Source organism: Pogonomyrmex barbatus, unplaced genomic scaffold, assembly GCF_055798465.1.
Source record: "Pogonomyrmex barbatus isolate J1 unplaced genomic scaffold, ASM5579846v1 scaffold12, whole genome shotgun sequence".
Classification (NCBI taxonomy): domain Eukaryota; kingdom Metazoa; phylum Arthropoda; class Insecta; order Hymenoptera; family Formicidae; genus Pogonomyrmex; species Pogonomyrmex barbatus.
The window spans coordinates 2,970,811-2,997,054 of record NW_028297108.1 but is presented as its reverse complement, the minus strand read 5'-3'; the positions used below and the strand labels follow the sequence as shown (position 1 = coordinate 2,997,054).

General features: G+C 37.5%; 1 protein-coding gene and 1 long non-coding RNA gene across 4 annotated transcripts in view; one reads left to right on the top strand and one right to left on the bottom strand.

Annotated features, from left to right (window-relative positions):
* The window catches only part of LOC148937655 (uncharacterized), a 37,836-nt gene extending 21,684 nt beyond the window's left edge, over positions 1–16,152 (top strand). The window contains exon 3 of the long non-coding RNA XR_016138125.1: positions 15,560–16,152. This is a non-coding gene — a long non-coding RNA (uncharacterized LOC148937655). The remainder of the gene's footprint in view (positions 1–15,559) is intronic.
* Positions 16,153–16,407: 255 nt separating this feature from the next.
* LOC105428776 (uncharacterized) overlaps positions 16,408–26,244 on the bottom strand; it is a 297,052-nt gene continuing 287,215 nt past the window's right edge. For 2 of the 3 annotated variants that reach the window (XM_089071693.1, XM_089071694.1), the window contains 5 exons: positions 25,763–25,861; positions 23,793–24,131; positions 23,242–23,454; positions 21,377–21,527; positions 16,408–20,880 (listed from right to left, as the gene is read on the bottom strand). In XM_089071693.1, the coding sequence (XP_088927819.1) occupies positions 20,138–20,880; positions 21,377–21,527; positions 23,242–23,454; positions 23,793–24,131; positions 25,763–25,861 (1,545 nt within the window). In that variant the 3' untranslated portion in view covers positions 16,408–20,137. The remainder of the gene's footprint in view (positions 20,881–21,376; positions 21,528–23,241; positions 23,455–23,792; positions 24,132–25,762; positions 25,862–26,244) is intronic. The other variant, XM_089071695.1, reaches the window with a different exon arrangement.

The window sequence follows — 26,244 nt, the reverse complement described above, 5'->3', positions numbered from 1 at the left end:
TTATTGCCTGGCAATACGATTATGCGCGCGTCCGCTTCGCATAGGCAACATATTGACGGATTCATCAGAAAGGCGAGGAAGAAAATGTCAATCGGGCTTTGCGCGCAACGCGGAATCTTGCACACGCAGCAGGACTGCATCACCATTTTTATAGCGTTTCGGCGGACATAAATGAATTTGCTCCCCGTGCGGGGAGCGGCTCGATCCCGATCTAAATATTATGCGCATAATAGAGTACCCTATAACCCGAGCGAGGCCGAGCTGAGTAACACGGTAATAAATTGACTCGGTGCATCGGAACATGCGCTTCTGCATTGTACATAATCCAATCAGAGCACATCGTACCCCGTAAATGGCGCAGCGCGTTCGTCTGCGCTCGTCTTGTTGTTTGTATGTCGTTTTATGCACTGAAGAGCACCAATCGTGGCACGCACACATGGTCCGGAAGCTTACACGATGGCCGTATTACCAGTCGCTTTGTAAGCCGACGATACACATTTGGCTGAAAATGTTATGAACGCGTGCGTGCTTTACTTCGCAAATAAAAAAGTACTGTTACCACCAATTTTAACGATACAACGACTATGGACAATCTGACTTGCAATAATAGCCTCAAATATATAGCATATTGTAAAATATTTCCTCAAAAATTTATTTCATTTTTACCATATCTTCAATCTCTGCATATACTTCAATTATTTAAAATTAACATAAATACATTATTTTCTAAAAAAAAAATGCTTCGTCAAAGATTATTATCTAAATGATATTCAATGCTAAATTTGATCGACTATTAGAAGCTGCAAAATTGAACGTTTATGGATAACATCATTATTTTACCATAAATTTAAAAACTTCATGTTGTGTCTATGTATCTCGAGAAGAAGAAACGTTTGAAAAGAGAAAGGACAACCCCAAATTATTGATCCGAGACGCGTTCTCATCTCGCGAGAATTCGCATTTCCGCAAGCTGCTTTTGGCAGTCCACCCTCATTTCGCGGCCCTTGTGGGACGCGTTGCAGGAACCCGGAAAAAGAAACAGCCGGCTGATGGCTTCTGCTAATTTACGGTACCATTAATCACATTCGCCACCTCCATTCTGCTGTCGCTAATTTCGCGCGGTACGACCGCTGGCAATTTTTCATCTACCAAGACTAAGGTCACACTTGGCAGGACGGGGGAGGTTGTATCCGGAAAGAGAAAGGGGTTCCTCTTAATTCCCCTGTGGAATTCACGGGATGCGCATATGCGCCTTTCGTATCGGTTACATTTTATATATATATATATACATAAACTTAAAAGAAAATGCTTTTCTTGCACATTCATGCACAATTTGTTTAAGAAATATTATTTGGATTATTTTTTAAATATTTGATTAAAATAATAATAGTAGAATTAAATATAATATTTGCGCTTTATTTTTTGAAAGATCTCATATAAAATTATCAAAAATATACATTAAAGAATTCTAGAACAGACACATGTGTGCAACCTTGGCGCAAATTGGTTGAGGGTTGTAGATATAAAACCGAAAATCGTTCTCTAGCTCTTCCATCATCCCGAAAGATGTATCGCACGTACTAATTCGACGGAAGTTGTTCGCCCGGCAAAGGGAACTTAGCGCACTTTTCTTTCTTTACCGCTCCATTTGTTAACAGCGACCGTTAAAATGACGATTATCCATCCGGACGTAGATTGAACGATGAGTTTCCTTTTTTGACGCTCGGATTACCGCGCGGATTATGTCGTCACTAGGGCTGTGCGAAACAGTGGAGGAACATCAAGTTCAATTTTTCTATGACTGTTCTGTAAGGGTATACGTACTAATGTCAGAACGAATTCGCGCTAATTATCCGCTTGAAGTGAGCTTTTCAACGAAAATGCGATGCGTCCCGGAACCATCGAGAAGTAGTTTAATTATTCGTAATTGTTGGCATTGTTTTTTACTTTTAGCATAGATCGGACGATTTCTCTCGGGAATTTTCCCTGTCACTGAACAATCTCCAAATGCCGTAAAATCGGATAAAAGCACATTAGCAGATGTAATTTTACATCATAGCAAAGGAAACTTGAAGAACCATTAAACGTACAAGGAAGTAGTTTGTCAGCTTCTGTTTCAATCCAGTCCACGAGTATTTCATTGATTATTTTTATCTTTTCGATTATTTCCGGAATTGAGCTTTCAATATAGTTCTAAGAGCTTCTTCGCCATGGTTATACAATTATTATTTCCAGCCCGCGCAACGCAGCTCGGTCAAAGGCTCGGGATCGAGTTATTCGATTATCGATCCGCGTGCAAACACGTCGAACGCTCGGGATAATCCTTAACGATTACGGGAGCTCCCGGGCGTTTCTGAAATTATGTGCCGGTAAGAGCTTCTTATTGCGCGGCGACACAAATCTTTAAGGGCAACGAGTTTCAAAGGATCACATAAATCTATCTGACAGATTCATTCATTTTAAGAGGCCCGCAGGCCCGCAAGTCGTCCGCGCAATCCATTTAGCTCACCCACTTTCCGAAATTACAAAGGACACCGGACGCGACTTTGCGCACGTCGACAAAAAAATTGCCCGTCGACGCGACGGGAAGAAATACGTCTTACCGAAGACGGTGCAATAAACATTTCTGAAATGCAATCTATGGGATACAGATATCTCTGTGGACGCTACTGAATTTCTTGGCTTCGTAAACGTTTCATCGTCGTTCCGCGACATCCTCGATCGACACTATGAAATTTTTGATTAGCTTTTTTATTAGCGTTTGGTTCAGCTCATAAGAAATATAAGACAAGCTTATAAAATAATAACGAACAGCGGGGATGGAAAAACGAGAGAGGGCGAAGTAACCAATTTTTTGTTGAAATCACATGGGTACTCTTTCAATCGCAGACGAGACTTTTTCTTATCGTTCTTTTCCCTTGGCTATGAATAGAGGCGCCAGGACCCACGGGCATTCAGATTCCTTGTATTAGCTGAAGGAATCAAAGGCAATTGCTGAGAAATCCACTGCCTCGAGGCTGAGTCGACTCCTTGAATAGATTTCTTCGTTCTCCTTTTCTCCTTTTCAGTCTCCTCGCACGATCTTCGTCTTCTTTGTTTATCTCTCTCCTATCTTTCTTCAATTCGCTTTTCCCGCTTTGCCTGTTGTCTGTAAAGCGCTTTTTTCCTTGTGGCATAGCTTACGTTCTGCAAGTTTAGGAGAAAGGAAGAATAAGAGTTGCAGCAAACAGTCTATCTTCGTTTCTTCCTAAAATTGTGAATCAACCATTTGTAAAAGTTACATTGGAAAGGTTATATGCTGATTTTTCAAGCTTTTCTTAGTAATTTTTTTCTTAATTCAGAAATGATTAATATTGATTATATTCACATTTTCAGTGAATTTTTTTTTGTGACTTAATAATACAGTGACTTTTTAATTAAATTCTTTTAGAATATTCTTATAACAAATAATAATTAAAATATTAATATTATTTATTGAAACAATAGTTGACTAATAAATACTAAGTTGAAGCATGATTAATTTGTAGAATTGTTACAACAAAAAGAGTTTATAAATAAAATAACATAATTAAGAAATTTTTTATTTAAATATTTAAATATTTATTAACATATGCTAACACTATATAGTAAATATAATTTATAGTTAACATAATAATTATATCGGTGATGCAAGATTTAAATATAAAGTCGCGACCTACAAAATACAGTTTCTTTAGAACTTTTCTAATCACAATATTACGTCACAGAAAATTGCTGTCTTATCTATATAAAAAACAACAAATCCCAATCATTATAAGAAAGATAATCCCGCGTTCCTTCACTATTTCGCATCAGCATTGTTCTCACAAGTGATTAATCTGATAATTTTGGTGTGCGCGATCCCATAGAGCTTGGAATTTCGGTAGTCGACTATTCAAGAGATTCTCGAGTTAAATAGACGGAGAAATATAGAAAGGCTAGGTCGAAGGCTATCATAATCTGGAGCATTGGCCTTTTTAGTTCAGAATTCTGGCATCTCTATTTTATGTGCAAAAACTTATAGACAACATTTCCAACTAAATATTTTAAATGAACTATATTTAAATCACTGGGTCACTGAGTTGCATTAATTACTCCTTTGAGTAAAAGAATGCTCGCTCCTTTACAAGCTTGCAAAATTTGTTCTTTATCTCCAGTTTTCTTAGTAACCTCGGCTGTATCGGTGAGAAATTCGTAACAACTTACATTAGAGCGACGACGTTTAAGCCGCTTCAAAGCGGCCTAGAAGCCATGAGATAATTAATATTCGCCGGCAGTTTCGCGATGGAAAAAGCTGCATAATTTGGACTCCGCATAAAATTACCGGTGACAGCATGTCACGTTTGTAACGAGCCGATTAGCATTTTATCCAGATATAAACTGCATTTATACATGAAAAAATCCATTATCGATAAATCTTGATGTTTAAAATAACATCTTAATTATTTTTCAATTTTTTTATATAATATTTTATTTATAACATTTATAATTTCAAAATGTATTTTATTTCAAGAACGATATATATTTTTTTATATTTATTATATTACATGCGCGTCACATATTTCCTAATGTTCTTTTCATTTTTCATTTTATTTTATTTCATTGAGTTATGTTATAGATTTAAAAAATATTATTTACTACTCATCTTTATAAATAAAGGTTTATTTATAATAAGACCTTGTTGTAAAACTTATCTGAAAATTTCTTAGAAATTCTATAAATAGGATATTGTATGCTTTTATGTCTGGAGAGAGATAGTATTCAATAAATAGCAGTTGTGAACTGGTTTTATCTATATATAAACTTATTATAATTATCTAACTAAACAAAACCGAGTTCGATGATCTTCTCGTCTAAATATAAGTGAGCCTTGAAACTGTAATATAAAATAATTTTACAGTAAATATATTGAAATTATTGAAATAGAAAATACTATGCAATTATTTTTTGGTAATATGTTTTCTTCATTTAATACAAATTTTTGCATACTCAAATTTTTGTCTCTTGTGTTGCAAAGTTTGGTTGAAATATTTAATTTTTTATAAAGTATTTTAAAATGCAGTATAATTAATTTTCTTATACAAATTGCAATGTTACCATATTCCGAGGTAACCATTTGAAAATAATCAATTGTCTAAATATCATCTTTGTACTGACAGCTACCTTCACAACAGGAAGTGAACAAAACCAATCAGCAAAAATAGCAACAATTACATTTTTTACATAACTTTTTTTAAAAATGGATTTAAACATGTTAATTAATTTTAAACATCTAATTAGATTTTTTAATTTTTTTCTATATTTTAAGAAATAAAGTATAAATAATCTAAATGCATATATATAATCTAGATATTTTACGAGTAACTCTTTAGAATTGAGATGTTTTGAGCAATCCGAGCAATTAAATAATCCGCTATTAGATAAACACACTATGAAATTCCCGTGAAATTTTAATGCAAGGAGTTAACTTACATACGACGTAAGAATTACCTTTAATGCGGTAACAATTTGCAACTACTTAGGAAAGTTATACGTGATTAACGAGCTGTTCGAAAGGTAACATCGAAGAAAAGTTATGAGACTAGTGCCTGTGGGTCACGCGATCTGACAAGGTTTCGTTTTTGAGGCAAGAGCGTCGCATAAACTGGTAAAATGTCGCATGTACGCCATGGCGACGCATTGTGATCATGCAACAACCAGGATCGTACTAGTACTAGTTGTCACGTACAAACAAGCAGTTCTTGACGTAAAATACGTTTTTATTCGTCACAGAGAACTGCTGGAAAAACAGGGGCGAGTGAGCGCACAGTGATTTATGCACATATGGAACTGACATTGTAGAATGATATCATCGTTTCTCTTCTAATTAACTCTTATCATTCATAAAAATTAATAAACATGTTACAATATAAACTTATTTATAATTTTTTTACAAGTAAAATTATTTAATCATATCTTTTTTTACATTTTCTATATTAATTCTATTCTAAGCTCTTCTAACTTTTTAAATTTACAATTCTCTTGATTTGAAGGAAATTTGTAAAAGAAATTGCAAATTTTAAAATTATAATTTTAAAAAATTTAGATAATTCTTGGAAATGTAGACAATTATTTGAATTATAGATAATGCAATCTCTTTGTTAATTGTATTCTCCTAATACTTTGCCAATTTTCATAAATTTAAGATCTGCGTAAAAATTTTCTAATTTAAAATTTTAGAATGTTTTCTTACTTTCGCAAATTTAATGTATGAAAATAGATGAAAAAGATGTGCTTATTAGCATATCATTAATGCAGATTTTATTATATTTTAGAATGCTGTTTATATTCTTGCAATATACTCGGTAATATATGAAACAGATGTTTTCTAAAAAAATGTCTTCTAAAAGATAATTTATTCAATATTGATAAAGTCTTCAATAATATCTTGACATCTTTTACATATGCACATTATCTATATAATTTGCAATTTTGTATCCTTGTTTGCAGTATAAAAAAATTAATTAAACATTGGTTAAGAAAGCTCGTCTTTAATGGGAAGTTTATATCAAAGACTCAGTTTTGTCGTCGATCGAACTTCCTTTCACAAGAAAGAACGAGCCAAGAGAAAAGTTTTGCTGTGAGTGTAACAGAAAGGCATAATGTAGTTAGATAGTTGAATGACACAGCGGATTCGAGATCCTCAGACGTACTTCGAGGCGCTCTTCCGCATAAGGATGCTTTCCTCGGCACATCGACAACCATGATAACTTTTCGTGAAAATGTCTTGTTTTCCATTTGTTCCTCTTTCGCCACGTAAGCCGAAATTCGTGAAGTATCGGGCCGGTGGAATTGCGCTTTAATTAAAAAGCTCTCATGGTTATGAAGGGTGCTTTATATGGTTGTAGAAAAGCTCGATCGTTCTCATCAGTCCTTTCCTGGCTGTAATTTGGAGTCACAAAGTCACTACTCGAGTGCACTTCTCAGGTGTGTTTTGTGCTAATCAATTTGGAGATGCCGTGAGATGTCGTCATTATTATTATTATTATTTCTGTTGTTTGTTATCTGTTCTGTTGTTTGTGTTTCTTTTATTAAAATTGCCGAAAAAGATTCAAAATGCGTGCATCCATATAAATTTATTATTTATAAATAAATATAAATATATATATATATATATATATAATTTGATAAATTTTATACTTCCTGGTGTTATAACTAATAAAAAGTTATTCCTCTAAAATTCTATTAATTTTATGATAAAATATATTATGAAATGTGTTTCTTGCAATTAAAATCAATCAATCATATCAAATCATCATTAAAGTTATTCATACTTTTAAATTTTCGATAAAATATTAATTATATTAATTACACAATCCAAGCGTAAAAGAAAAATATTAAAAATATCTATCTGAATTGATTTATTAGATAAAATATTCTAGATAATACTAAGGTTCATGCCCCTATTGCCGCATTCACAATCCCTGCAATTCCGTTCACATTTTCAACGATCTCTTTTCAAAATCTCCTTTCAGTACTGCCTGATTTCAGTCAGTCTGAAAAATCCGTACGCCATTATCCGGCCCAAGCAAGACAGCCGCTTCAAAATCCCGTTACAAATCGCTGCACTCCATCCACGAGGATTCAATTGACGATATTACGGGATCGCTTTGTCGTACTCGTCCACTGAGATTCTGGATTCAGTTAATAAAAAGTCGCCGGAAAGATACGGGATATTTGTCAAGAACGGAAATGAACAAAGTAATCTAACATTACTTACAAAGAAGCGAATATCATTTCCACGACCTTTTGTGAGACTTATTTTAGTTCAATGTGTGACACATTTTATTCTGAGAAATATACATACAATTCACTTTTTAAGAAAATTTTATATAATTTTTACATATTTTCAATTAAAAATTATAATTAATTGTGATTTAACTGAAACATAATATTTTTTGTAATATTTTTATTAACGCTAACTTAATAAATTAAATCTGCTTTTTTTATTTGCAATTATGTATAATTATTTACAATTATATTATATTATAATTTATACTTGCGTTCAAAAAGAGCGTTTAAAAAAAAGTTAAACTATAAGTACAAACTAACTGATTCATAAAATTAACTCTTCATTTGAATTATAATATAAATCACATTACTTTAAATGTTTATCCGATTGATGATTCATGGCATGTAATAAGAGTGATGTTACGCGATAAATGAACCAATTTCCCAAGGATTTAGCCTGTCTCAATATTGACAGTTTTAGAGGCGCACGTATCAAGGTTCCTGACTAGGATCATCTCGGAGCCGAGCTCTTTTGAGAGATAGGTGATTATCGACGCCAGCAGTGGATTTCCTAGATAAAAAAATTGTCTCCACCTTATCCTGAGATGTATAAATCGCTTGTCGTGCATTTCCGAGGCATATCGATATTTTCTTGCATCATCTTCGATGAACGTATTACGTCATAAAAGTTATCTATAACATTAGTTAACGTAAGATTCATAGAGTTTCTTATATTTTATGCATAAAGATGATAACAACAATAAATTTTATTTTATCCCCTGTTTCTTATTGTCATTTTTTTAAATCATATTTCATATATCATATAATCATTTTTTTATTATTTTAATTCGATCTCAATTCAATCTAATTTTTTAATATCTCAAATCGTAATAGAAATCATTAATTTAGCCGATTGAAAGATTAATTTCTAGACAAACTTTGTATTATCGCAAATTAAAAATTCAATTTTTGCATTGCCCAAATAAAACGGTATATTAATATCAATGTCAAACGAAATTATTACAACAAAATCATTTGAATTAAATAATCTACATTTTTATTAGAATTTGTTGATTATATTCATTATTTTGTATTCCAGTATCCATGCGAGGTTGCAACTCCCTTTTCACGATATGCGATACATAAAGTTTGTACTACAAATTTGTCCTTTCGCAAATGCGCCTGTTTTCACGCTGTGTATCATTTACGTGCTCTGTGTACAGTTGTGCTCTGTCTCCACGTTCACATGGAGAAATTCGCACGAGTGTGTCGCTAGAACACAGCCGAAAGCGCTGGCGTGGTCGAATTAGACTGCTTGTTCATTGACAGGCTTATCCGCACTTCCGGTAACTCTCACTGTTACTAATTAATGCTTATGTGTATTCGTATCCGGGAGCCGTCATCACGAGATCGATAATTCGACTAATTTGCTGATTATACGAATCAGCTTTGACATTGACGCCCGTTAATTTTCATACCGTATAAAGTTTATTGGAAAAAGAATTTTCTACAGAGATAATTAAATCGTGAAATGTAACACCGTTATTTTAAATGTAATTAAAATCGAGCAATTTAATTAAATTAATGAATTATAAAAAGATAATTCTCAACGGATAAAGATATTATATAAAAAACATATTAAGTCTTGAATAATGGAGTGGCAATAATATGTACTTTACAAAAATAATAAAATTAATTGTCTGTAATTTATCTTATGATTGATAGATTATTCCAAATTATCTCTATAAATGTTTATTTATCTGTACACTCCAATCTACTTATTTATACAGTACTTGATTCAAAAGATATATCTAATTTACATGTTTTGGAACAATTAAAGCTATAATAATCCTCATAATTCACAATTTACTCTTTATTTTACTTTTTATTAAAAAATCTCAACCCCACATTTCACGTTTGGAAAGACGAGTGTTTATGAACTGAAATTAGATTTTATACGAAAAATGGAATATGTATATACAGCACATCCTGGAATACTCTTTTTCCTAAATCGTTTCTTTCCCCCAGAACAATTTTGTCCCGCAAAATGACATAAGGAACATACTTCGGCATCCTTTCCAGTGGTTGCACCCTCCGCATCTGCCTCGTATCGTGGCAATCCCTTTGATGTCCCCCAAGCACATGTGGATATCCACCGGCTCGGAAATAAACGAAAATTGTCAGAAAGGGTACAGGACGAGTTTCCGTTCTCCGTTTCACGATATACGGAACGTACTATTAAAGATTTCCGTTCCGTTGTCAGTTTACGTCCCTCTCGTCGATATAATGGCGCTGTAATGGCACGCCAACATTTGACGAGCTTTGCATATTGGATAGGATATCATATTGTATTATTATACGTGTGCATAGCTTGATGCACGTGCGTGTCGTTAGCGTGACTAGTCGGACGAATGCGAGAGCTGATTATATCCCGGAAATGTCAGTGCCGTCCTTAAAACATAATAATTAATTAGCAAGCCGAGCACGCGCCATGCGGATCTATCGACGTAGCGAAACTGCGATTGATATACCGCATCAGCAAGTTTCGAGAAACGATATTATATCTGCGCGCGAGGATAATTATTCATGTTGATGGAACATCATGCTCCCTCTGTGTCTAGCGGAAGTTATTGTAATGATCTGCATCGCTCTCAGGTGAGAGCGCGTTGATTGAAGGTCTCCGTGAAAAATGCGCCTGCTTTATTATCGCGACCGACAAGTTGCGAAAGGAGGATTCGACGAGCGAAAGGTGTGATTTCATCTCGCGACGCGAGATTGGACGGACTCAATAAATATTGTCGCATCTTCTCTTATTTTCTCGTATCCACGTGAGCGTACTAAGCGTATTAACTGCATTATATGCTCACATCATGAAATAAATTAGATTTCGAGTGCTGCGGATAAACTGCCATTCCTGTCGCGGCAACGGAATTTATGGCCGCGAGCCTTAAAGGTGCCACGTTCTACGTTATTAATGACTGGTTGTGTTTAATGCGCGGCAATCGCGCTCTCGCACGTACTCTTTATAATACGACCGTATCGATAGAAGATGAAAATACTATTGGCCGACCGTTGATCTTGTTGGCAGTTTTGACGCGAGACAAGAATGTGTAACCTTTTCCGTCACGCTGATTTTTTTTTTATGTGAATGATTTTTCTGCGTGTTTGCTAAAAGACTTTTTTCTGTCATTGTATTTGTATGTCCATTTTAATAAAATTATAACCATTGCATCGAATATCAATAATTTACTGTCTAAATGCTGTAAAATCCGATTGTTTTTAATTAAATAATCACAAGTTTTTTAAGAAATATTTTTAAAACTAAAATTATGCTATATTATCAATTTTTGAAATAAATAATTTAGATAGTAAAGTTAATTATAAATTAAGATTTCTTTCCATAATACCATAGATTTCTTTTCCATACCTTCCATACCTTCTATATGTCCGATCGGAAATGTTTGTTATCGATTTCTTTCCGTATATATATATATATATATATATATATATATATATATATATATATATATTGTACATATCTATTTTAATAAAATTCTGATTATCGCTGAATATCAATAACTTGTTGTCTGCGAAAAGCAGACTGTTTTTAATAAAAAAAAATCACGATTTTTTAAGAAGTATTTTTAAAACTTAAACGCTACATTATTAATTTTTTAAATAATTTAGATAATAAATTATTATAAACAAAGATTTTTTTCAATTTCTTTTTTATAATACCTCGAAGTTGTGTATATCCAATCGGGAATGTTTGCTGTGTATCCATCGATTTTACCGTTAAATTCACGATTGGCGAGTCGTCGGGAATAAAATAGCAGTTCAGACGTCCTAATTAGAGTCGCGTTTTCTCAATCGTGAACAACGCTCACGTGTGCCAGACACGATAGATATCGGCACTCCGGTCGGAATTAAAATCCACAGCGTACTAATTAACGTAGATCGGACGTAATTACCAATGCTGAGAGAAGCCAAGTATCATTCTTGGTGCTCCGCGTCTCGAGTGCTTCGCGAAAATAGCGCGCTGGAAATCGACGACTGGCATCCCTATGCACACGCCGACTTGGTATCCTCCACGTACACGTCGCAAATCGCCGGGAAAGTTTGATGTAAAATAGTAATTCCGGAAAAGGTAGCTGGAAGATAGAAATTCTGAAAGATAGAAATGCCAAATCGCTCGGTACAAACTCGGATAAAAGCTTATACACGTAAGAATATCGCCGAGATAGCAAATATTCCGCTTCCGTGAAATCCGTCTATCATTACTTCACATTCTGTCTGTATCTCGGTGGCGGTAGTGTCAGTGGCGATACACATCGAGAAAAATCTGATAGAGCGAATAAAATAGAATAAGATGCGGTGTATCGCATGGATATCCCGCGGCAAAATCTCACTGCAGGAAGTAGCGAGGGAGAGACGCGGGGAGTAGTCAGTGTATACTATATAAACGTATATACGGTGTTGAATATAAGAAAGAAAATAAGAATAAACTACGCGGGATCTCTATGCCGAGGATTGGATTGTAAAGGAGCATTTTCTGGAGCTCCAAACTTCAAGTTTCTTGATAGAAAGGAGACACAAGTTTCGCGTAAACTTCTTTCCACAAGATCAGCGCTTTGTGCACACCTAGAACATGCATGTAGTCATCTGTGCAGATAGCATTATCTATTAATCTAGATCTGCAACCGCGGTTTGCGTATCGCAGTAACGATGCGAAGCGAGTTTCCCGTTATTCATCGTAGCGTGACGACCTTACGTTTCTATCGTGATATTAATGGGATGTTGTTTCTGCCGGTAACGAGAAACTATCAGGAGACAGGGAACGCTGTAAGTAAATATAATCCTCGCTCATGATTCAACGCATGCAGAATTTCGTTTTGGATGTATGAGAAGATATGTCTCAGATGTGTATCATGCCCGCCTTGGCATATATGATTGATATTTCAAGTGTCAAGTCTGCTTCATACGTATCATGTATTGTGTGCTTAGAGATCTTGGCATTTATTATTACGAGAATCCATTACGTTTGCTAGTGAGCAACGCGGAACAGAATTTACATTGGAATACGCGCAAAATGTGGGCAATTACTATTCTAATACGTTTCTATGGAAAATATTAATATCCTAGGAAGAATAAAGCTTTTTTTTTTTTGAAAAAGCATATAAAGATCACAAAAGATAATTAATCGTCTTCGTAAAGCTTTATCAAGCTTTCAATACGTTCGAGTTTATTAAATTTATCAGAAATAAATGTTTTAAAAATAAAACTTCTCAGAGCAAAATTTTCTCAGATATATATTCTATTAAGTAAGACCAATAGTTTATTACTTTATGTTGACACTGTCTCATAATATCTGGTGGAATCTAAACTAGCCAAGGCAAAGGCTAAAATTTATAATATATAGGAGGGAGTAGTGGAGAGTAGTTTGTCGCCTATATTGGCACTTCGTGTAAGTACGTTTAATCCTATTATCGGCTAACGATTGTGGACGGTCATAGTTGTCTTAACTTGTCTAATTATCAGTACCCAACTTGTTGCTCGCAAACTGAGTAGAACAATAGTTGCTCAACAAGGTGCGGCTAGTTATCAAAGTTTACTGGGATTCCGCCTTTGAGGGTCCAATTAGTCAGCAAGCTATGCACAAATTTCAGATACTTACCTATCGTGGATAGCTTCAAGTCCGATAATAACGAATTAGACACGAAACAAGCAAATGTTTGCAAATACGCACGTAGCTATCATCTAAAGAACGTCCAAAGTGGCTGTTTAATATTACAATTGATTAATATTTAAAATGTACATGTAGCAAAAAATTAGACGCACCAAGTATAACAGAAAAAAGAAAGAAGCTTACAAGTTTTCTAAATAAATACATTAATACCTATTGTTTTATTAGCTCGCAATTTAAGCATCTTGAGATTTAATTAAAACTGCATTATCTTTCATTTGCAAAGAATTTTTTATCTTTAAATTAATTCGCTCCTTCAATATTAACGTAGCTTTGAGTGCTTGAGAATTAAATTTCTATATTGCTTAAATGCAAAAATAACGTTGTAAAGTGTCAAAAAAATAGCTACTATCATACATAAATTATGCTTTAGCATCTATATCCTTCTGTCACTTAATCGTGCCATCCGTAACTTACGATCTCCAGCCATCAGATCGCGAAGTCGTATTGCATGCCCGGAGGTTATCACCGTTACAGAAGGCGATCTGCAATTACTGAGTATTAGCTACCTCCATTGGCAATCTGTGGCGATCGGAATGCTTTCATTAATACTACAGAGAATGTAGTTATTTAGGGTAGCACGTATACGGCGGGCTTACGCAGAGACGTGATTTACGAGCCATCTCGCCGACTCTAATATAGAAATAGATGAACTGATGGCGGCTTTCTCGACATAACGCCCCGCAGGTTGCGGAAAGGGGAAGGGAAAGAGAAGAGAAAAGAGAAAAAAAAGAGCGATACTCTGGTTTTATCTCGCCCCGGGTGTAAAGCAATCTCGCAACGAAGCTTCATCCGGCTCTCAGCTATGCGCAGTGCCGATAGCGATATCTTCTCGCTTGATTCATTAGCGTGGACAGTAATTAAGGTTGTTATGGGCGTACAAGAAGCGCAAAAGTCCCCGTGCGAAGTATAACCGATCGTTTTGCCCGATCGCGCAACCGATAACGCCGGGATCGGTCGGAATGGACGGACGGAGTGGACGTCCGATCGCGATTTATGGTGCGCCACAATAAACGCGGCTCCGGCGCGTATCCTTTACGCGATAAATCTTGCTTACGGAATACAGCGGACTCGGCAGAACTTGATTATATTATTAAAATTACGCCGATGAATCGCGCGTCAATTCATCCGTACAATCGAGATAACGGTGAGATAAACGTCTCTTCACGACAACTTAATCGATCGGGAATTTGCGGAGCCGCTTTCACATATGATACAACGATTATCCAGACAATTATCCTTCTATAAATAACTAATAATTACATATTATGCGTACACGCAAAAATAATACGTTTGTTAATCGTGATAAGTAAATTGCCAAACGACATGTGGCAAAATATTATAAAAAAAAAGATCCCATTTTTATATAAAATGGGACGTAACGAAGCGAGTAATACAAGATACGTAACTGAATTCACGACGGCTGGGCTGAATTACTCAGAAACCGTGATTGCGCGAGGCGCGACCCTAAAAGTTAAATTAGATCTCACCCCCGGGGGGATGAAGAATTTGCTCACGTGGACCACGAGTCGCGGGCAAAGAAACTCGTCGAGTTATTATCGCCATAATCTAGCACACTAAAAGTTCCCGCTGTCCCTTGGGGTACGAAATAAAGCTTACGAGTGGACACGTACACGCCATAACGTTCGAAATGATTCTCGGAGGGTGCATTTACATACATTATTAAGTGCTTTTTATCGTACCTTCTTCGGAGAAGAATTCGTCGTCTCTCGCACGATTATTCGTTATAAGATTTGCTATTGGAGCGAATTGGAGTTCAAACACATGAGATATTGTTGGCATGATATCAAAGAACATATCGGTGAAATTGAATGAAAGCGATCTCGTATGTCTCAATTAACGTACGCGTTAATGAGAGACTGCGAAATTTTTTCATTGATTGTCTTTAACTAGCAGCCACGATGACATTTAATTGACAACATGTGATGACAGTGGGAGTCAAAATTCTGCAAACTCTTTGCGAACCGATGCGTAAAATGTACATTTATAATTTAATTTAATCCGCAGGAAACGATGAGAAATAACGATCGCCGCCGCGCCGGACTAACTGAGCTCGGCGAGAGACGGCTGCGTTTTCCGGAGTTTCCACAATTACGAGCAACGACGAGCGAGCAAGGAGGATAGTTAAATAAGAGGATCTTTCCAAGTAATGGCAGATAACCAAAGCGCGAAGTTTGTGAGCACGGAGTTAGCAACGGCGGACACGGAGTCGTCCGTCACCTGGAACTTCTTCCCGCTAATGGCACCGCGTGGCAGCGTTAAAGTGGGAGTTGGTGTCGCGTACTTTATGAAACGACATCACGACGCTTAACGTCAGCGAAGCTCGTTAATCGAGCAAGAAACTGTCTAATTATTCCGTTTGCACGAAAGCACGTTTCCCGAAACAGCGGCCGCAAGAACAAGCGGCGCCGTAAATTCTTCCGTGATTCGCTGTTTACATTGTTTTAAAAACAACCGCCGATTGCTCCGGTATGTGTGCGGATTCGTTACACGTGAAGTTTCAAGACTCATTCCGTTGGTGCAGAATAAATTTCGTCGTATTTATAATAAAGTTGAAAAGATTTTAGCAAAATAATATATGTATATTTTGCATCCAAAAATTTCTTAATTTCTTTTTAAGGAACTTTGATATTTTTTAACTTTTATTTAATGAACAACTTCTTGGAAAAATCTTAGCAGTCGATTAAGCATTGTTTAGTCGTTTTGGATTTTGAGATTACGCTGTTACATGTTATCTTAATGAAGTACTTACCGTTTACTGCAACTGCCTCGTTGTCTTTAGGAGGGATATTAAGGCGGATTATGAATTAAGGCGGAAGTTTGCCGTGATTTTCGCGAAATGAAATACACACAGATACGAGAAGATTCTCGTTTGAATCTCTTCCATCCTTTATTTCTATTCACAGTCAATAAATTAACACTTATCGTTGGAAATCATTACGAGAACCGAAACGATGAGAATTATGTGTGTGATTCGCGCGCGCGCGCGCGCGTGTGTGTGTGTGTGTGTGTATGTGTCTGTGTGTGTCCATCTATAAACTCCGCAATTAACCAATAAATACAAAATCAGCATATAAAAAGGTACGACGATGCGCGCTAATTTGCGGTTGCCGCGATTCGCCGTTCTCTAAATCTGTGTGTTTTTTTCCGTTTTATTATTTTATGTACATTATATTCGTTAACCACGCGAGAAGAATGGACTAGACCGCTACGTAAACGCTTAATTTCATTCAACCCTAAGCGTCGCGCTTCGTGGCGTTCTCAATCGACGAATAAATTTATCTAAGCGATCGCTTCGCCGTCTCGGGGGTCGTGCAAGGCGACGTCGTAGGCCTCTCGTCAACGACTTGCTTCTCCCTTAAGGTACGCTTAAATTAATTATTTCGATTACTGCGCCTTGGGTCTACGATTAGAATAAATTTACTTTACACCAAATGCTGCGTACTTTTTCTCCCGAGCTAAACAAAATCACTATTGTGTCTATTCGTACTCTCATAAACTCGTTACTAAATTTAACATCGCGTCGTCCCTCTCGCCTTCGCTCTCTCTCTCTCTCTCTCTCTTTCTCGCTTTCATGCATGTACACACATATACACGCACATGCATACTCAATTTTCAATCATCCCTCTCATCTCCTTCCACGCTGTTTCAGCCCTCCCTTTAATAACAACCACTTCACTCATTCTCTACACATGTTGGTACTCTCGATGGAACGGATAAACTAGCAGAGATCACCGAAATCGACGTACCGTTTATCGGATACGTCCTCCCGGCGCCTCTCTTTCGGATCGTCGAATCATCGCACAAACTCGATAAAAAAAGTGCTCGCTGATGGAGCTTACGCGCGGGCGGGACGCGACGTAAATCTCGATATTGCGAAACTTCGGTTCTCGGCACGAAAATCGCACGCTGCGGCCGCGATCGAGCGTTAATCGCATTAATCAATCTCGACGTCGATGGAAGCAACTTGCGACTACTCGTTCGATCTAATCACACCCGATTTCCGGGCCGATCTGGTCTTCATTGTCCCTCCTCCAATTCGCTCACCGTGGTGCGATCGTAGCGGTGGTGATGTTGTAGAAGAAGCACGCTCTACGTTATGTGGATGGTAATACTTGTGTAAAAAACGTATCGTACGAGACGTTTTCAATCATAATTGTTATCGCGACAACATATTTTAGATACGATAAACGGCAAAGTCTTCCATCTATAGAAACTTAGGAACTTCCATAATTTCAAACTCATGCCATCGATCATTTTAATTCATTTGGAAGTATCGCTAGTTGGCTCATTTCCAATACATGTCGTTTCACGCCAAATAGCTTATTCATTCATGTTTCTCTAGAGATGTATCTAATATTTGCCGATTGCTACCTCTTATCCTTTAAGATGGTCCAAGTCGTAAATAATACTACATTTTAGGAGACTTTCTCAACAACAATTAATTTGTTAATTAATTTTTTAATATTGCAAATTAATTTGTTAATATGTAACTTTAGTTTTTATCGTAATATGACATCGCGATAACTCTTGATCGCTTTCGCATGCCATTCGCGATATTGTTCCGATTATTCGTTTGGGGCGCGCATTTTTTTTCTCCTATTTTAATTATTAATGCGTCTCGTCGAGTTGTCGCTGCGTTTCGTAACAGCTAAAATTATTACTTACGATTTATTATTATCCATCGGGCTTCTCGTCTTCTCCCGTACCTGTTCTCGTAGCCTATTTTCTGATTGCGCTCCCGCGTCTCGTAAATTCATCTATGATTTTACACTATACAAGAGATGTACATAAGATCCAACGGTACGATATAATGTGTATATCGCATATGTATATAGTCTATAGTCTTAAGTTTTGGCAAACGGGCAAGGTCAATACAAAACATCGTTAAGTCCTACGCGTGATATATCTATGTACATACAAAATCTCTGTAACTTTCAACGTTTCCCTCCCATGGCGTGGTCAATATACACACATGTACAGATTTACCATCGTGTCGAAGAACTGACTGAGTCACATCGACGATGGGGGATTGTCGGTCATTAATAAGTAAGCAAAGTCCGAGTGACGAGTGCGGCATAATTGGTGCCGTTCCATGGAAACTTCATGTGTTTTCGCTATTCCATACAAAATTATATATGCGAATGGTAGAAAGTAAAAGATGTTTTCTCACGCAAGTCGACATTCGGGTATTGGACTTTATTAAAAATTCGTGTAAATAAGCTAAGTAAGTAAAAAACGCTCGTAAGGCATCCTGTGATCCGATAATCTGTATTATCTGCATAATGTGGATCCTCACGAGTTCGCGTGTCCTATTAAGCGAAAGGTTTGTCTCGGGACGATTCCGTAACTATCTCGTTTGTGTACGTTTACGTCTTCTAGCGACGGGATCGATCAAACGTACAAAAAGCGAGTCCAAAATATACGAGATAAGAGATCGTCGTTCAATGAGAGATAAGAACTCAATAACGCTGGCAGTTTTTGACGGACGCTCGTCGGGCGTGGCATTTGTAGTGATTAATCGCGAGGTCGTCCCAGACAAAGATGAAACCGACAGATAATCTCGAACGCGAAATCAAAACTAACGGACGCATAACGTTACATCAGATCTTCATTCGTGCTCTCCTTTCTCTCCGTTTTCTCTCTTTTATTTATTATACGCAATGAATCTCGACGACAATTTGCACAATGACAATCGCTGGTCGTCGTTTCTTTTTTTTTTTCTCTATCTATTCGACTTTAGTCGATCGTTATATTGCTACTGTATCACATAATATTCGCTTATTATTAATTATATGGCTTATACGCAGGCGCGATGTGACTTGGTTATCTTCTCGAGATGCCGAGAGCTATTCGAAATGCATCTCGCTCGGACCAAACGCGGACGTAAACGCGAAGAAGAAACTTCGCCGGTGCTCCCGGGAGTCCTTGTTACAACTGCAGGAATTTCGCTCGTTTCGGGATTCTTGTTCTCAGTTCTTCCCATCGCGCATCCAAATATCCAAGACACGAAATAACAAAATGTTCCCCCCGACATTAATATCGAAGAGATATTATGTTGAGAGACATTAGATTTTCCATTCGCACTCGAGACAAGAATTACCAAACAAAGAAAGACTCTCGGTACTTTGCCAACAACAAAAGAGATATTGCTTTGAGAGATATTTCAAATCGAGATGCGATTATGATGATAGTCGTCGCAACGAGTGGACACAATGGCGACTATCAATTATTATCTATCGTCAGCAATTTTCGTTGCTTCTGCGAGTTATCCGAAATAGAAGAAACATCTCGTCGCCAAGTACGTTTGTCAAGATCGCGGATTCGGGAGCTGTATCTCTCGCTGAATATAAAGTATACTCAAGATATTCGTTGATCCCGATATTATCTAAATAACTCGTGAATGAATCGGACACTGTAGACAATTGCAATCATATAATCTTTTCCGTACTCCATAATCCGAACTAAGGCCGCTTCAGTGTCGGTTTCCCGTTAATTACGCGATTCCTTCATTTCTGTACTTCTTACCTTCAAGCTCAAAATTGCGTCGCGACTCACCGGCCTACCAATTCGTTGATGCTTTTCTCATTGATAGCTGCCGTCGTTTTGACTCTTACTGCCACTCTGAGAAGTTGGCGATGCCCTGCTAAAATTACCAAAGTTCTTGGTCGGCGAGTCCGACGTGGTACTGACGGTAGCGAGTACTTTGTCTCTGGGTGGAGGCGCCGAACTAATACTGGATGAGCTAACGCCGGAATCGCTGGATTTCTCGCTGAGACAACCGCGTTGGCTAAGACCGGTGACATTGCCGGTACCCTCGAGACCAAGATCGCTAGTACCACCAACCATGTATTTGACCATGCCGCCCAGCTTTTGACCGCCCTCGCAGGCGTCCTCGATGACAACCGTTTCGCCAAAGTTGCCCCTCTTTGCAATGTACCGCACATTGCCACCCCGCAGTAACGGCGACTTTTCGAATTGGCCCTCTTTCTGGCTCGTTACCGAGCCGGAGATCGGTATATTGGGATGAAAATTGTCCTTCGCATCGGTTAGACCTCCGTCCGCGTCAACACTGCTGGTGTTTTTCGTGACAGCCGTCGCGCCATCCAGATTGTTTTCCCTTGACAGCTTCGATGACGTCGTGGTTGATTCCGGGCTGATAGTTCGTCGACTGGTTGTATTCTTATGCGCATCATAGCAGCCAGAGTCCCGTGGGAACTGGCGTCGGTTAAACGGGGAACAGTGGCCGGACGTCTGGCCAGAGGTTAAGACCAGACGACTAACCTCGTCGCCCTCTGAACTCGAGGCCAGATCACCCTCGCTGCCCGCTGTAAAAACAAGTGGGAAAAGAACGCATGCATGCGTGAGATTTTGTAATAGATTCAATTAATCTGTTATTGATAATTTATAATTTTAACAAAAAAATATACATCCAAGATATGCAAAAACATATTTTTATATTACTATGCACTTTCTACAATGTTTTCTCTTTAAATATTTTCATTTTTTGAAAAACAAGTAGAAACAGATGTGAAAAAGAGTTTAAATAACATTTCAAAGCTTCTTCTTTCTATATTCTGTATTTTTTTTTTCAATTTAAAGTTATTGTTAATAATCTCTTCAATCTCTTAATCTCTTTTGTAACAAGTAATAATAGTAAGAACTGTTTCATTTATATGAAATTACAAAGCGATGTTAAAGATGTATAGCTAGTATTAATTGTAACACATGATATATCTAGCAAGACAAATAGCAACGATGATGAAAAGGGCTTTAGGGAGACGTGAATAATACATATGTAGCCGTTACGTTCGGTACACTTACACTGAAGATCGTGTAGAAGCTGCACGGCAGTGAGTATCTTGGCACGATGCTCGGGTTGATGTATACGCAAATAGTCCAGATCCGCCGCTTCTAACTCCCTGAAGAGCTCCAGATCCTCGTATCCGTTCAGCACAAAAACTGGAATATGCTCCTGCGCGAGCGTAACATTCATCTTTGAGATGCTACTTTCATCTTAACAGAGCTTTGAATAGTTCAGTTGTACAATGAAATGCGCTCACAGTTTATATACTTGGAAGAAGCTTATGGAATTCTTATAAAATTATCTTTAAGAAGCTTACGAATTCCCTTCTCAGCAACATTTCTTACACTTTGATTGGAAGACGTTCAACTAAACGTTATATCTTTGCGATATGAGTATAGATAATACATTGGTTAAAGAGATGAAGAATAAATTTGAAGAAAACAATAGAAAGTTTTTTTCTTTATATTTTGCAATGTGATCTTTTTCTTATTTAATCAATACTGTATTAAAGTTCCTATTTAATAATCCTATTTAATGATCTGCATCAAAAGTGTTCTTTCCAAGACGCGCGTGTCTCGAGATACGATGAGTCTAGATTCAAAAGATAAGACGAAAGACTTCAGCGAGTTCAATTTGGTACGGAAGGACATCATAATTATGGCGACATTCGCTTCAAAGGATCTAAAGTATCTCGTGACTTCTTAGATATTCAATGATCAAACATTTCAGGCAGGCTGTATAGTTACGTGAGATTAACGACAGTCTCGAGCAATCAACCGGGAAAAAGATACTTTAAATCACTATCCGTTGATATAATTCGCACAGAGGGCCATTTGGGCTTCAATTAAGTGTACACCAAGACATTGAAAAGGCGCACACGAATCTGCGACGCTCATTAAACGATCGATCATAGCGGTTTAATTAAGTGGCACGGCTTCCTGAATCGGAAACGACGTTTCCGGTACAGCGATTCCTCGCCCTATCATTTCGTCCCATCCCTTCCTGTCGCTTCCGTATCTTCAACTCTCGAGACTTTGCGAGACACGCCTCTTGACGGTGAATCACGATCGAGTCTAATCTGTCGCGAGACTATATCAAGAGAATTACTGGATATTATTTAATCATAAATGTTATCATAAATTTAAAATTTTTAGAGAAACTTAGAAGAAAAATCGTAAATGATAATCGTATGTAAACTTTTTTCAACATGCAAAATGTTAATACTATTAAATTTCAAATAAATTTCTGGTAAAATAAAAGTAAAATAAAATTAAAACTAATTAAAAATAAAGCTTTATTATTTAAATTTTTAGGATTTTTAATTCCATAACTATTAATATTTTAATATAAAAATAACAGCCCATTTTATTAATTTAATTTTTAATATTTATGATTGAAAGAACATTCGATGTAATTTTGGGATATTTAATATACAGCGTTAGAGATAAATCAAAAAGAGAATAAACGATTAAGAGGTAAGAGGTAAGAGAAATACTAAAACGTATAACAAGTGAGGACAAAAATGAGCAAGGCGGAGACAAGAAGCGGGGAACGGAGAGAGAGAAAAGGATACGAATAGGAAGGGGGAGAGTCGAACAAAAAGGACTCGTCACGGTCTGCGGGACCTGCAAGTTGTATAAGGTATAAGCTGGAAAGCTGGTGCGATGCGAGAGGACGTGAGAGAAGAGATGAAGGAGAACGGGAAAGGGGAATGCGATAGGGACACCGAATAAAGAAACATAAAAGCAAGTTCTCTACTTTGCATTCGACGCCATGCAAATGCGAATCAGTTTGTTCGAGCCACGGCGAGATATTGCTCTCTCTCACTCCCTTCCCCCCCCTCTCTCTCTCTCTCTCTCTCTCTCTCTCTCTCTCTCTATACCTGAAGATTCATTCTCTGCAAGAGCTCTTGAACGGAACCCGGCTTCTGCCTGTATCTCTGACCCCACTTGCCCCGCTCTGGTTCCCCCCTCCTAGGTACTCTGTCGTTCAGTATCTCGACGTTTATGAACTTGAAGTGGCCTATCCTGTTGTGCACAACGCCCTTCCACAGTCCGCTCTTGTTCATCTGTACCACATCGATTACGTCCCCCTTCTGAAACAATGTTGCAACACGAACATTCATAAGAGAAATTCTATCCACATCGTCATGATATGTTCGATCAAATCGTTCGAACAATTTCCCCTGTAAACCATTTGAAATATAACACAAGCCATTGCAAAAAGGGATGACACGGAAAATTTAATACAGTTTTCATTTGAATTAATTAAAAAACGTCAAATAGCAATATAAGTATAGATATGATTTATATAAACTATGTTTGCAGATTGCAACGAATTACGCTAACGTTATTAATAGTTGTTTATAGAGTTTCATATGAAATTTTAATCGTAGATTGATAGCTGAATACTGAAGGGGAGATACGAACGAACCTTGAACTTTAAGGCGTCCTTGTCGTATGGACTGGGGGTGTAGTCCACCAGTGCCCTCGCTCGACATAGGACAGGGCCGATAGACGTCGGGCTGACGGCGTCCCTATCCTCGCAGGATATCGAACTGTGATTGCTTCCCGCACGGACTAGAGCCTGCGTGCTCGAGCCGCTGCCGCTCGGCAGGCTCTCGACGCTGCTCGCGCTGCACGGAAACGCCTCCGAGGACGCGCGATCCTGGCGCAGCCTCGAAATCTTTCGCTGCACGTCGTGTCTTAAATTCCTCGCGCGGCCTGCGATTCCCGCCCTGGCGTCGCCCTCGAGCAGGGCGCTGGCCTCCGACTGGAAATTTTAATTGAGTTTTGGAGAACATCGGGGTCGCACCGTGCCCGGAATACGTGCTCCATCGAATGCACCGGGAAAGGCGCGGTGACGCGCCGGTGGCGCGTTAATTAAATCGAGGAGCTATGTGAAATAGGAATCTCCATTGGTCGAGCCGTTTTCAATAATGCATTTATGACGCCCTGGAATGTGACACGATAGAGAGTTGCGCGCGAAGCGATCGCCTGACGTGAAAAATATATTATCCGATCGAGTCTTGGAGAACGGAATTACTTACATTAAATAACAGTAGATCGCGATATAAACATTGCAATTACTATCACTTAACTGTTCATTCGCGTTTGGTACATATTTATCTTTGTTACGATTGTTATCGAATTACTTATTATTTTTCTCAAAATTTATTTTCACATAACTCTTCGAGTTTTCTGAAATAAGAACAAAAATTTGAGACATTATCTTGTGCGCATGCATTTACATGATCGTGGGATCTTTCAATAGCAGGAAATTATTCTCGTTTTCGAATTTATACACTGACGTCAGCTTGTCAGTGAAATAAATTAACGTGTTGCGATTGTATAATTTCGTCTGGAGGTGCTTGGATATTTTTCGCAATACTGAGACACTACTCGAAAGCATACTGCATTAATGAAGCGGAATAGGTAAATGGTGCGAGCGTGAAATTCTCAGAGGAAATCAATGTGCGTTCGAAATAAGAATGAAGACGGAGTACGCCAATTTCGTTTGCGTAAATTGCCATGCAATCCAATCTGTTAGAACGACGTGATCTTCTATATATACATTTGTATTTCCCACTGGCTTACATAATCGCAATAAAATGATGTTGCAGTAATATGTTCAACGGGAAATTGTATATTACACGTCGTTGTCATAAATGCGCGTTTATCAAATGATAGACGTACTCATTATGAGGCATATGACCGAAGCCTGTACTTACAGACCTGACAGACAATTAACGGCGTAACTGCGGCTTAATGCAAACGCAAATTAGTTGCTAGATAAGATCAATGAACTTGCATTATTGATATTAAACACTATGAATATACTCGTGATTAAATCGAATATTGAGATAAAATTTTGCAGTAAATACCTATTTATCTATTTATTTATTTAATATAGACTTTCTTATATAACTAATTTTCTGATTAATTGTTCGTTAAGTTACCTGATTACCTTAATAACGGTAGAGAAATTATTTTTAAATTTAAATATTTATCACATTTTAATAAAATTTACTATTTATTTATTTTTCAAAATTCAGAAGGAAAAGTACTTCATACTACTTCTAATTTATAATTTAGTGCAAATACTCAAAGTGCAGAAAGATGTCTTTCTTTTATGACAAAATAAAGAACGAAGAAGGGAAGCAATACTTCGTGATTCTGCTAATCGCCCATCAGTGACAGTCGTGTGCACAGGTATGTTTTTCTTAGTTATCGTCCTGTTTGGACGCGCTCTCCGTATCTACCCGTGATAATAGTGACTGAAGACGCCATGTATCTGAGTACGCGTAGAAATGGCAAAGAGAAGGAAATAGTGCGAGCAAAAAAAAAAAAATAGAAATAGAATCTACACGTTCTCTCCAAGGATTATTCTGATACGGTACGTACTGTATGTACGGCGGCCGAGTGTTGACTCTCGAGTTCTTCTTGATCCTCATAGTCGCTACTCTGGCTCGGCGACAGTCCCTCCTCGCCGCTACTCCGACTCTAAAATGTTGACACCTCGCAGAGACGGTTCTAATAGCGAAATACGAAAGGAGAAGCGGGCACACTATGATGGATCTAATAGCGCGCGGATGCTGACAGGCCGACGGTTAAGGGCATATCGCTAGGTAATGTCAGACACGAGACCACCACCGGTGGTAGAGCAGGTGTGAGAGACACAGAGGCATGAAGATACAGTACCCAATGTCAAAAATATATTATACCGTATACGTGCAAGCGCGAGGGTCGTCTCGAAAGTATTTTTATGATATTAATGTTCAGACTTCAGAGATAACGACGAAACATTGGGCTCAAAAATATATACAACTGTTTAATTCAAAATATTTTTCCAAGAATAATATATGCACATCATATTGTTCATATGT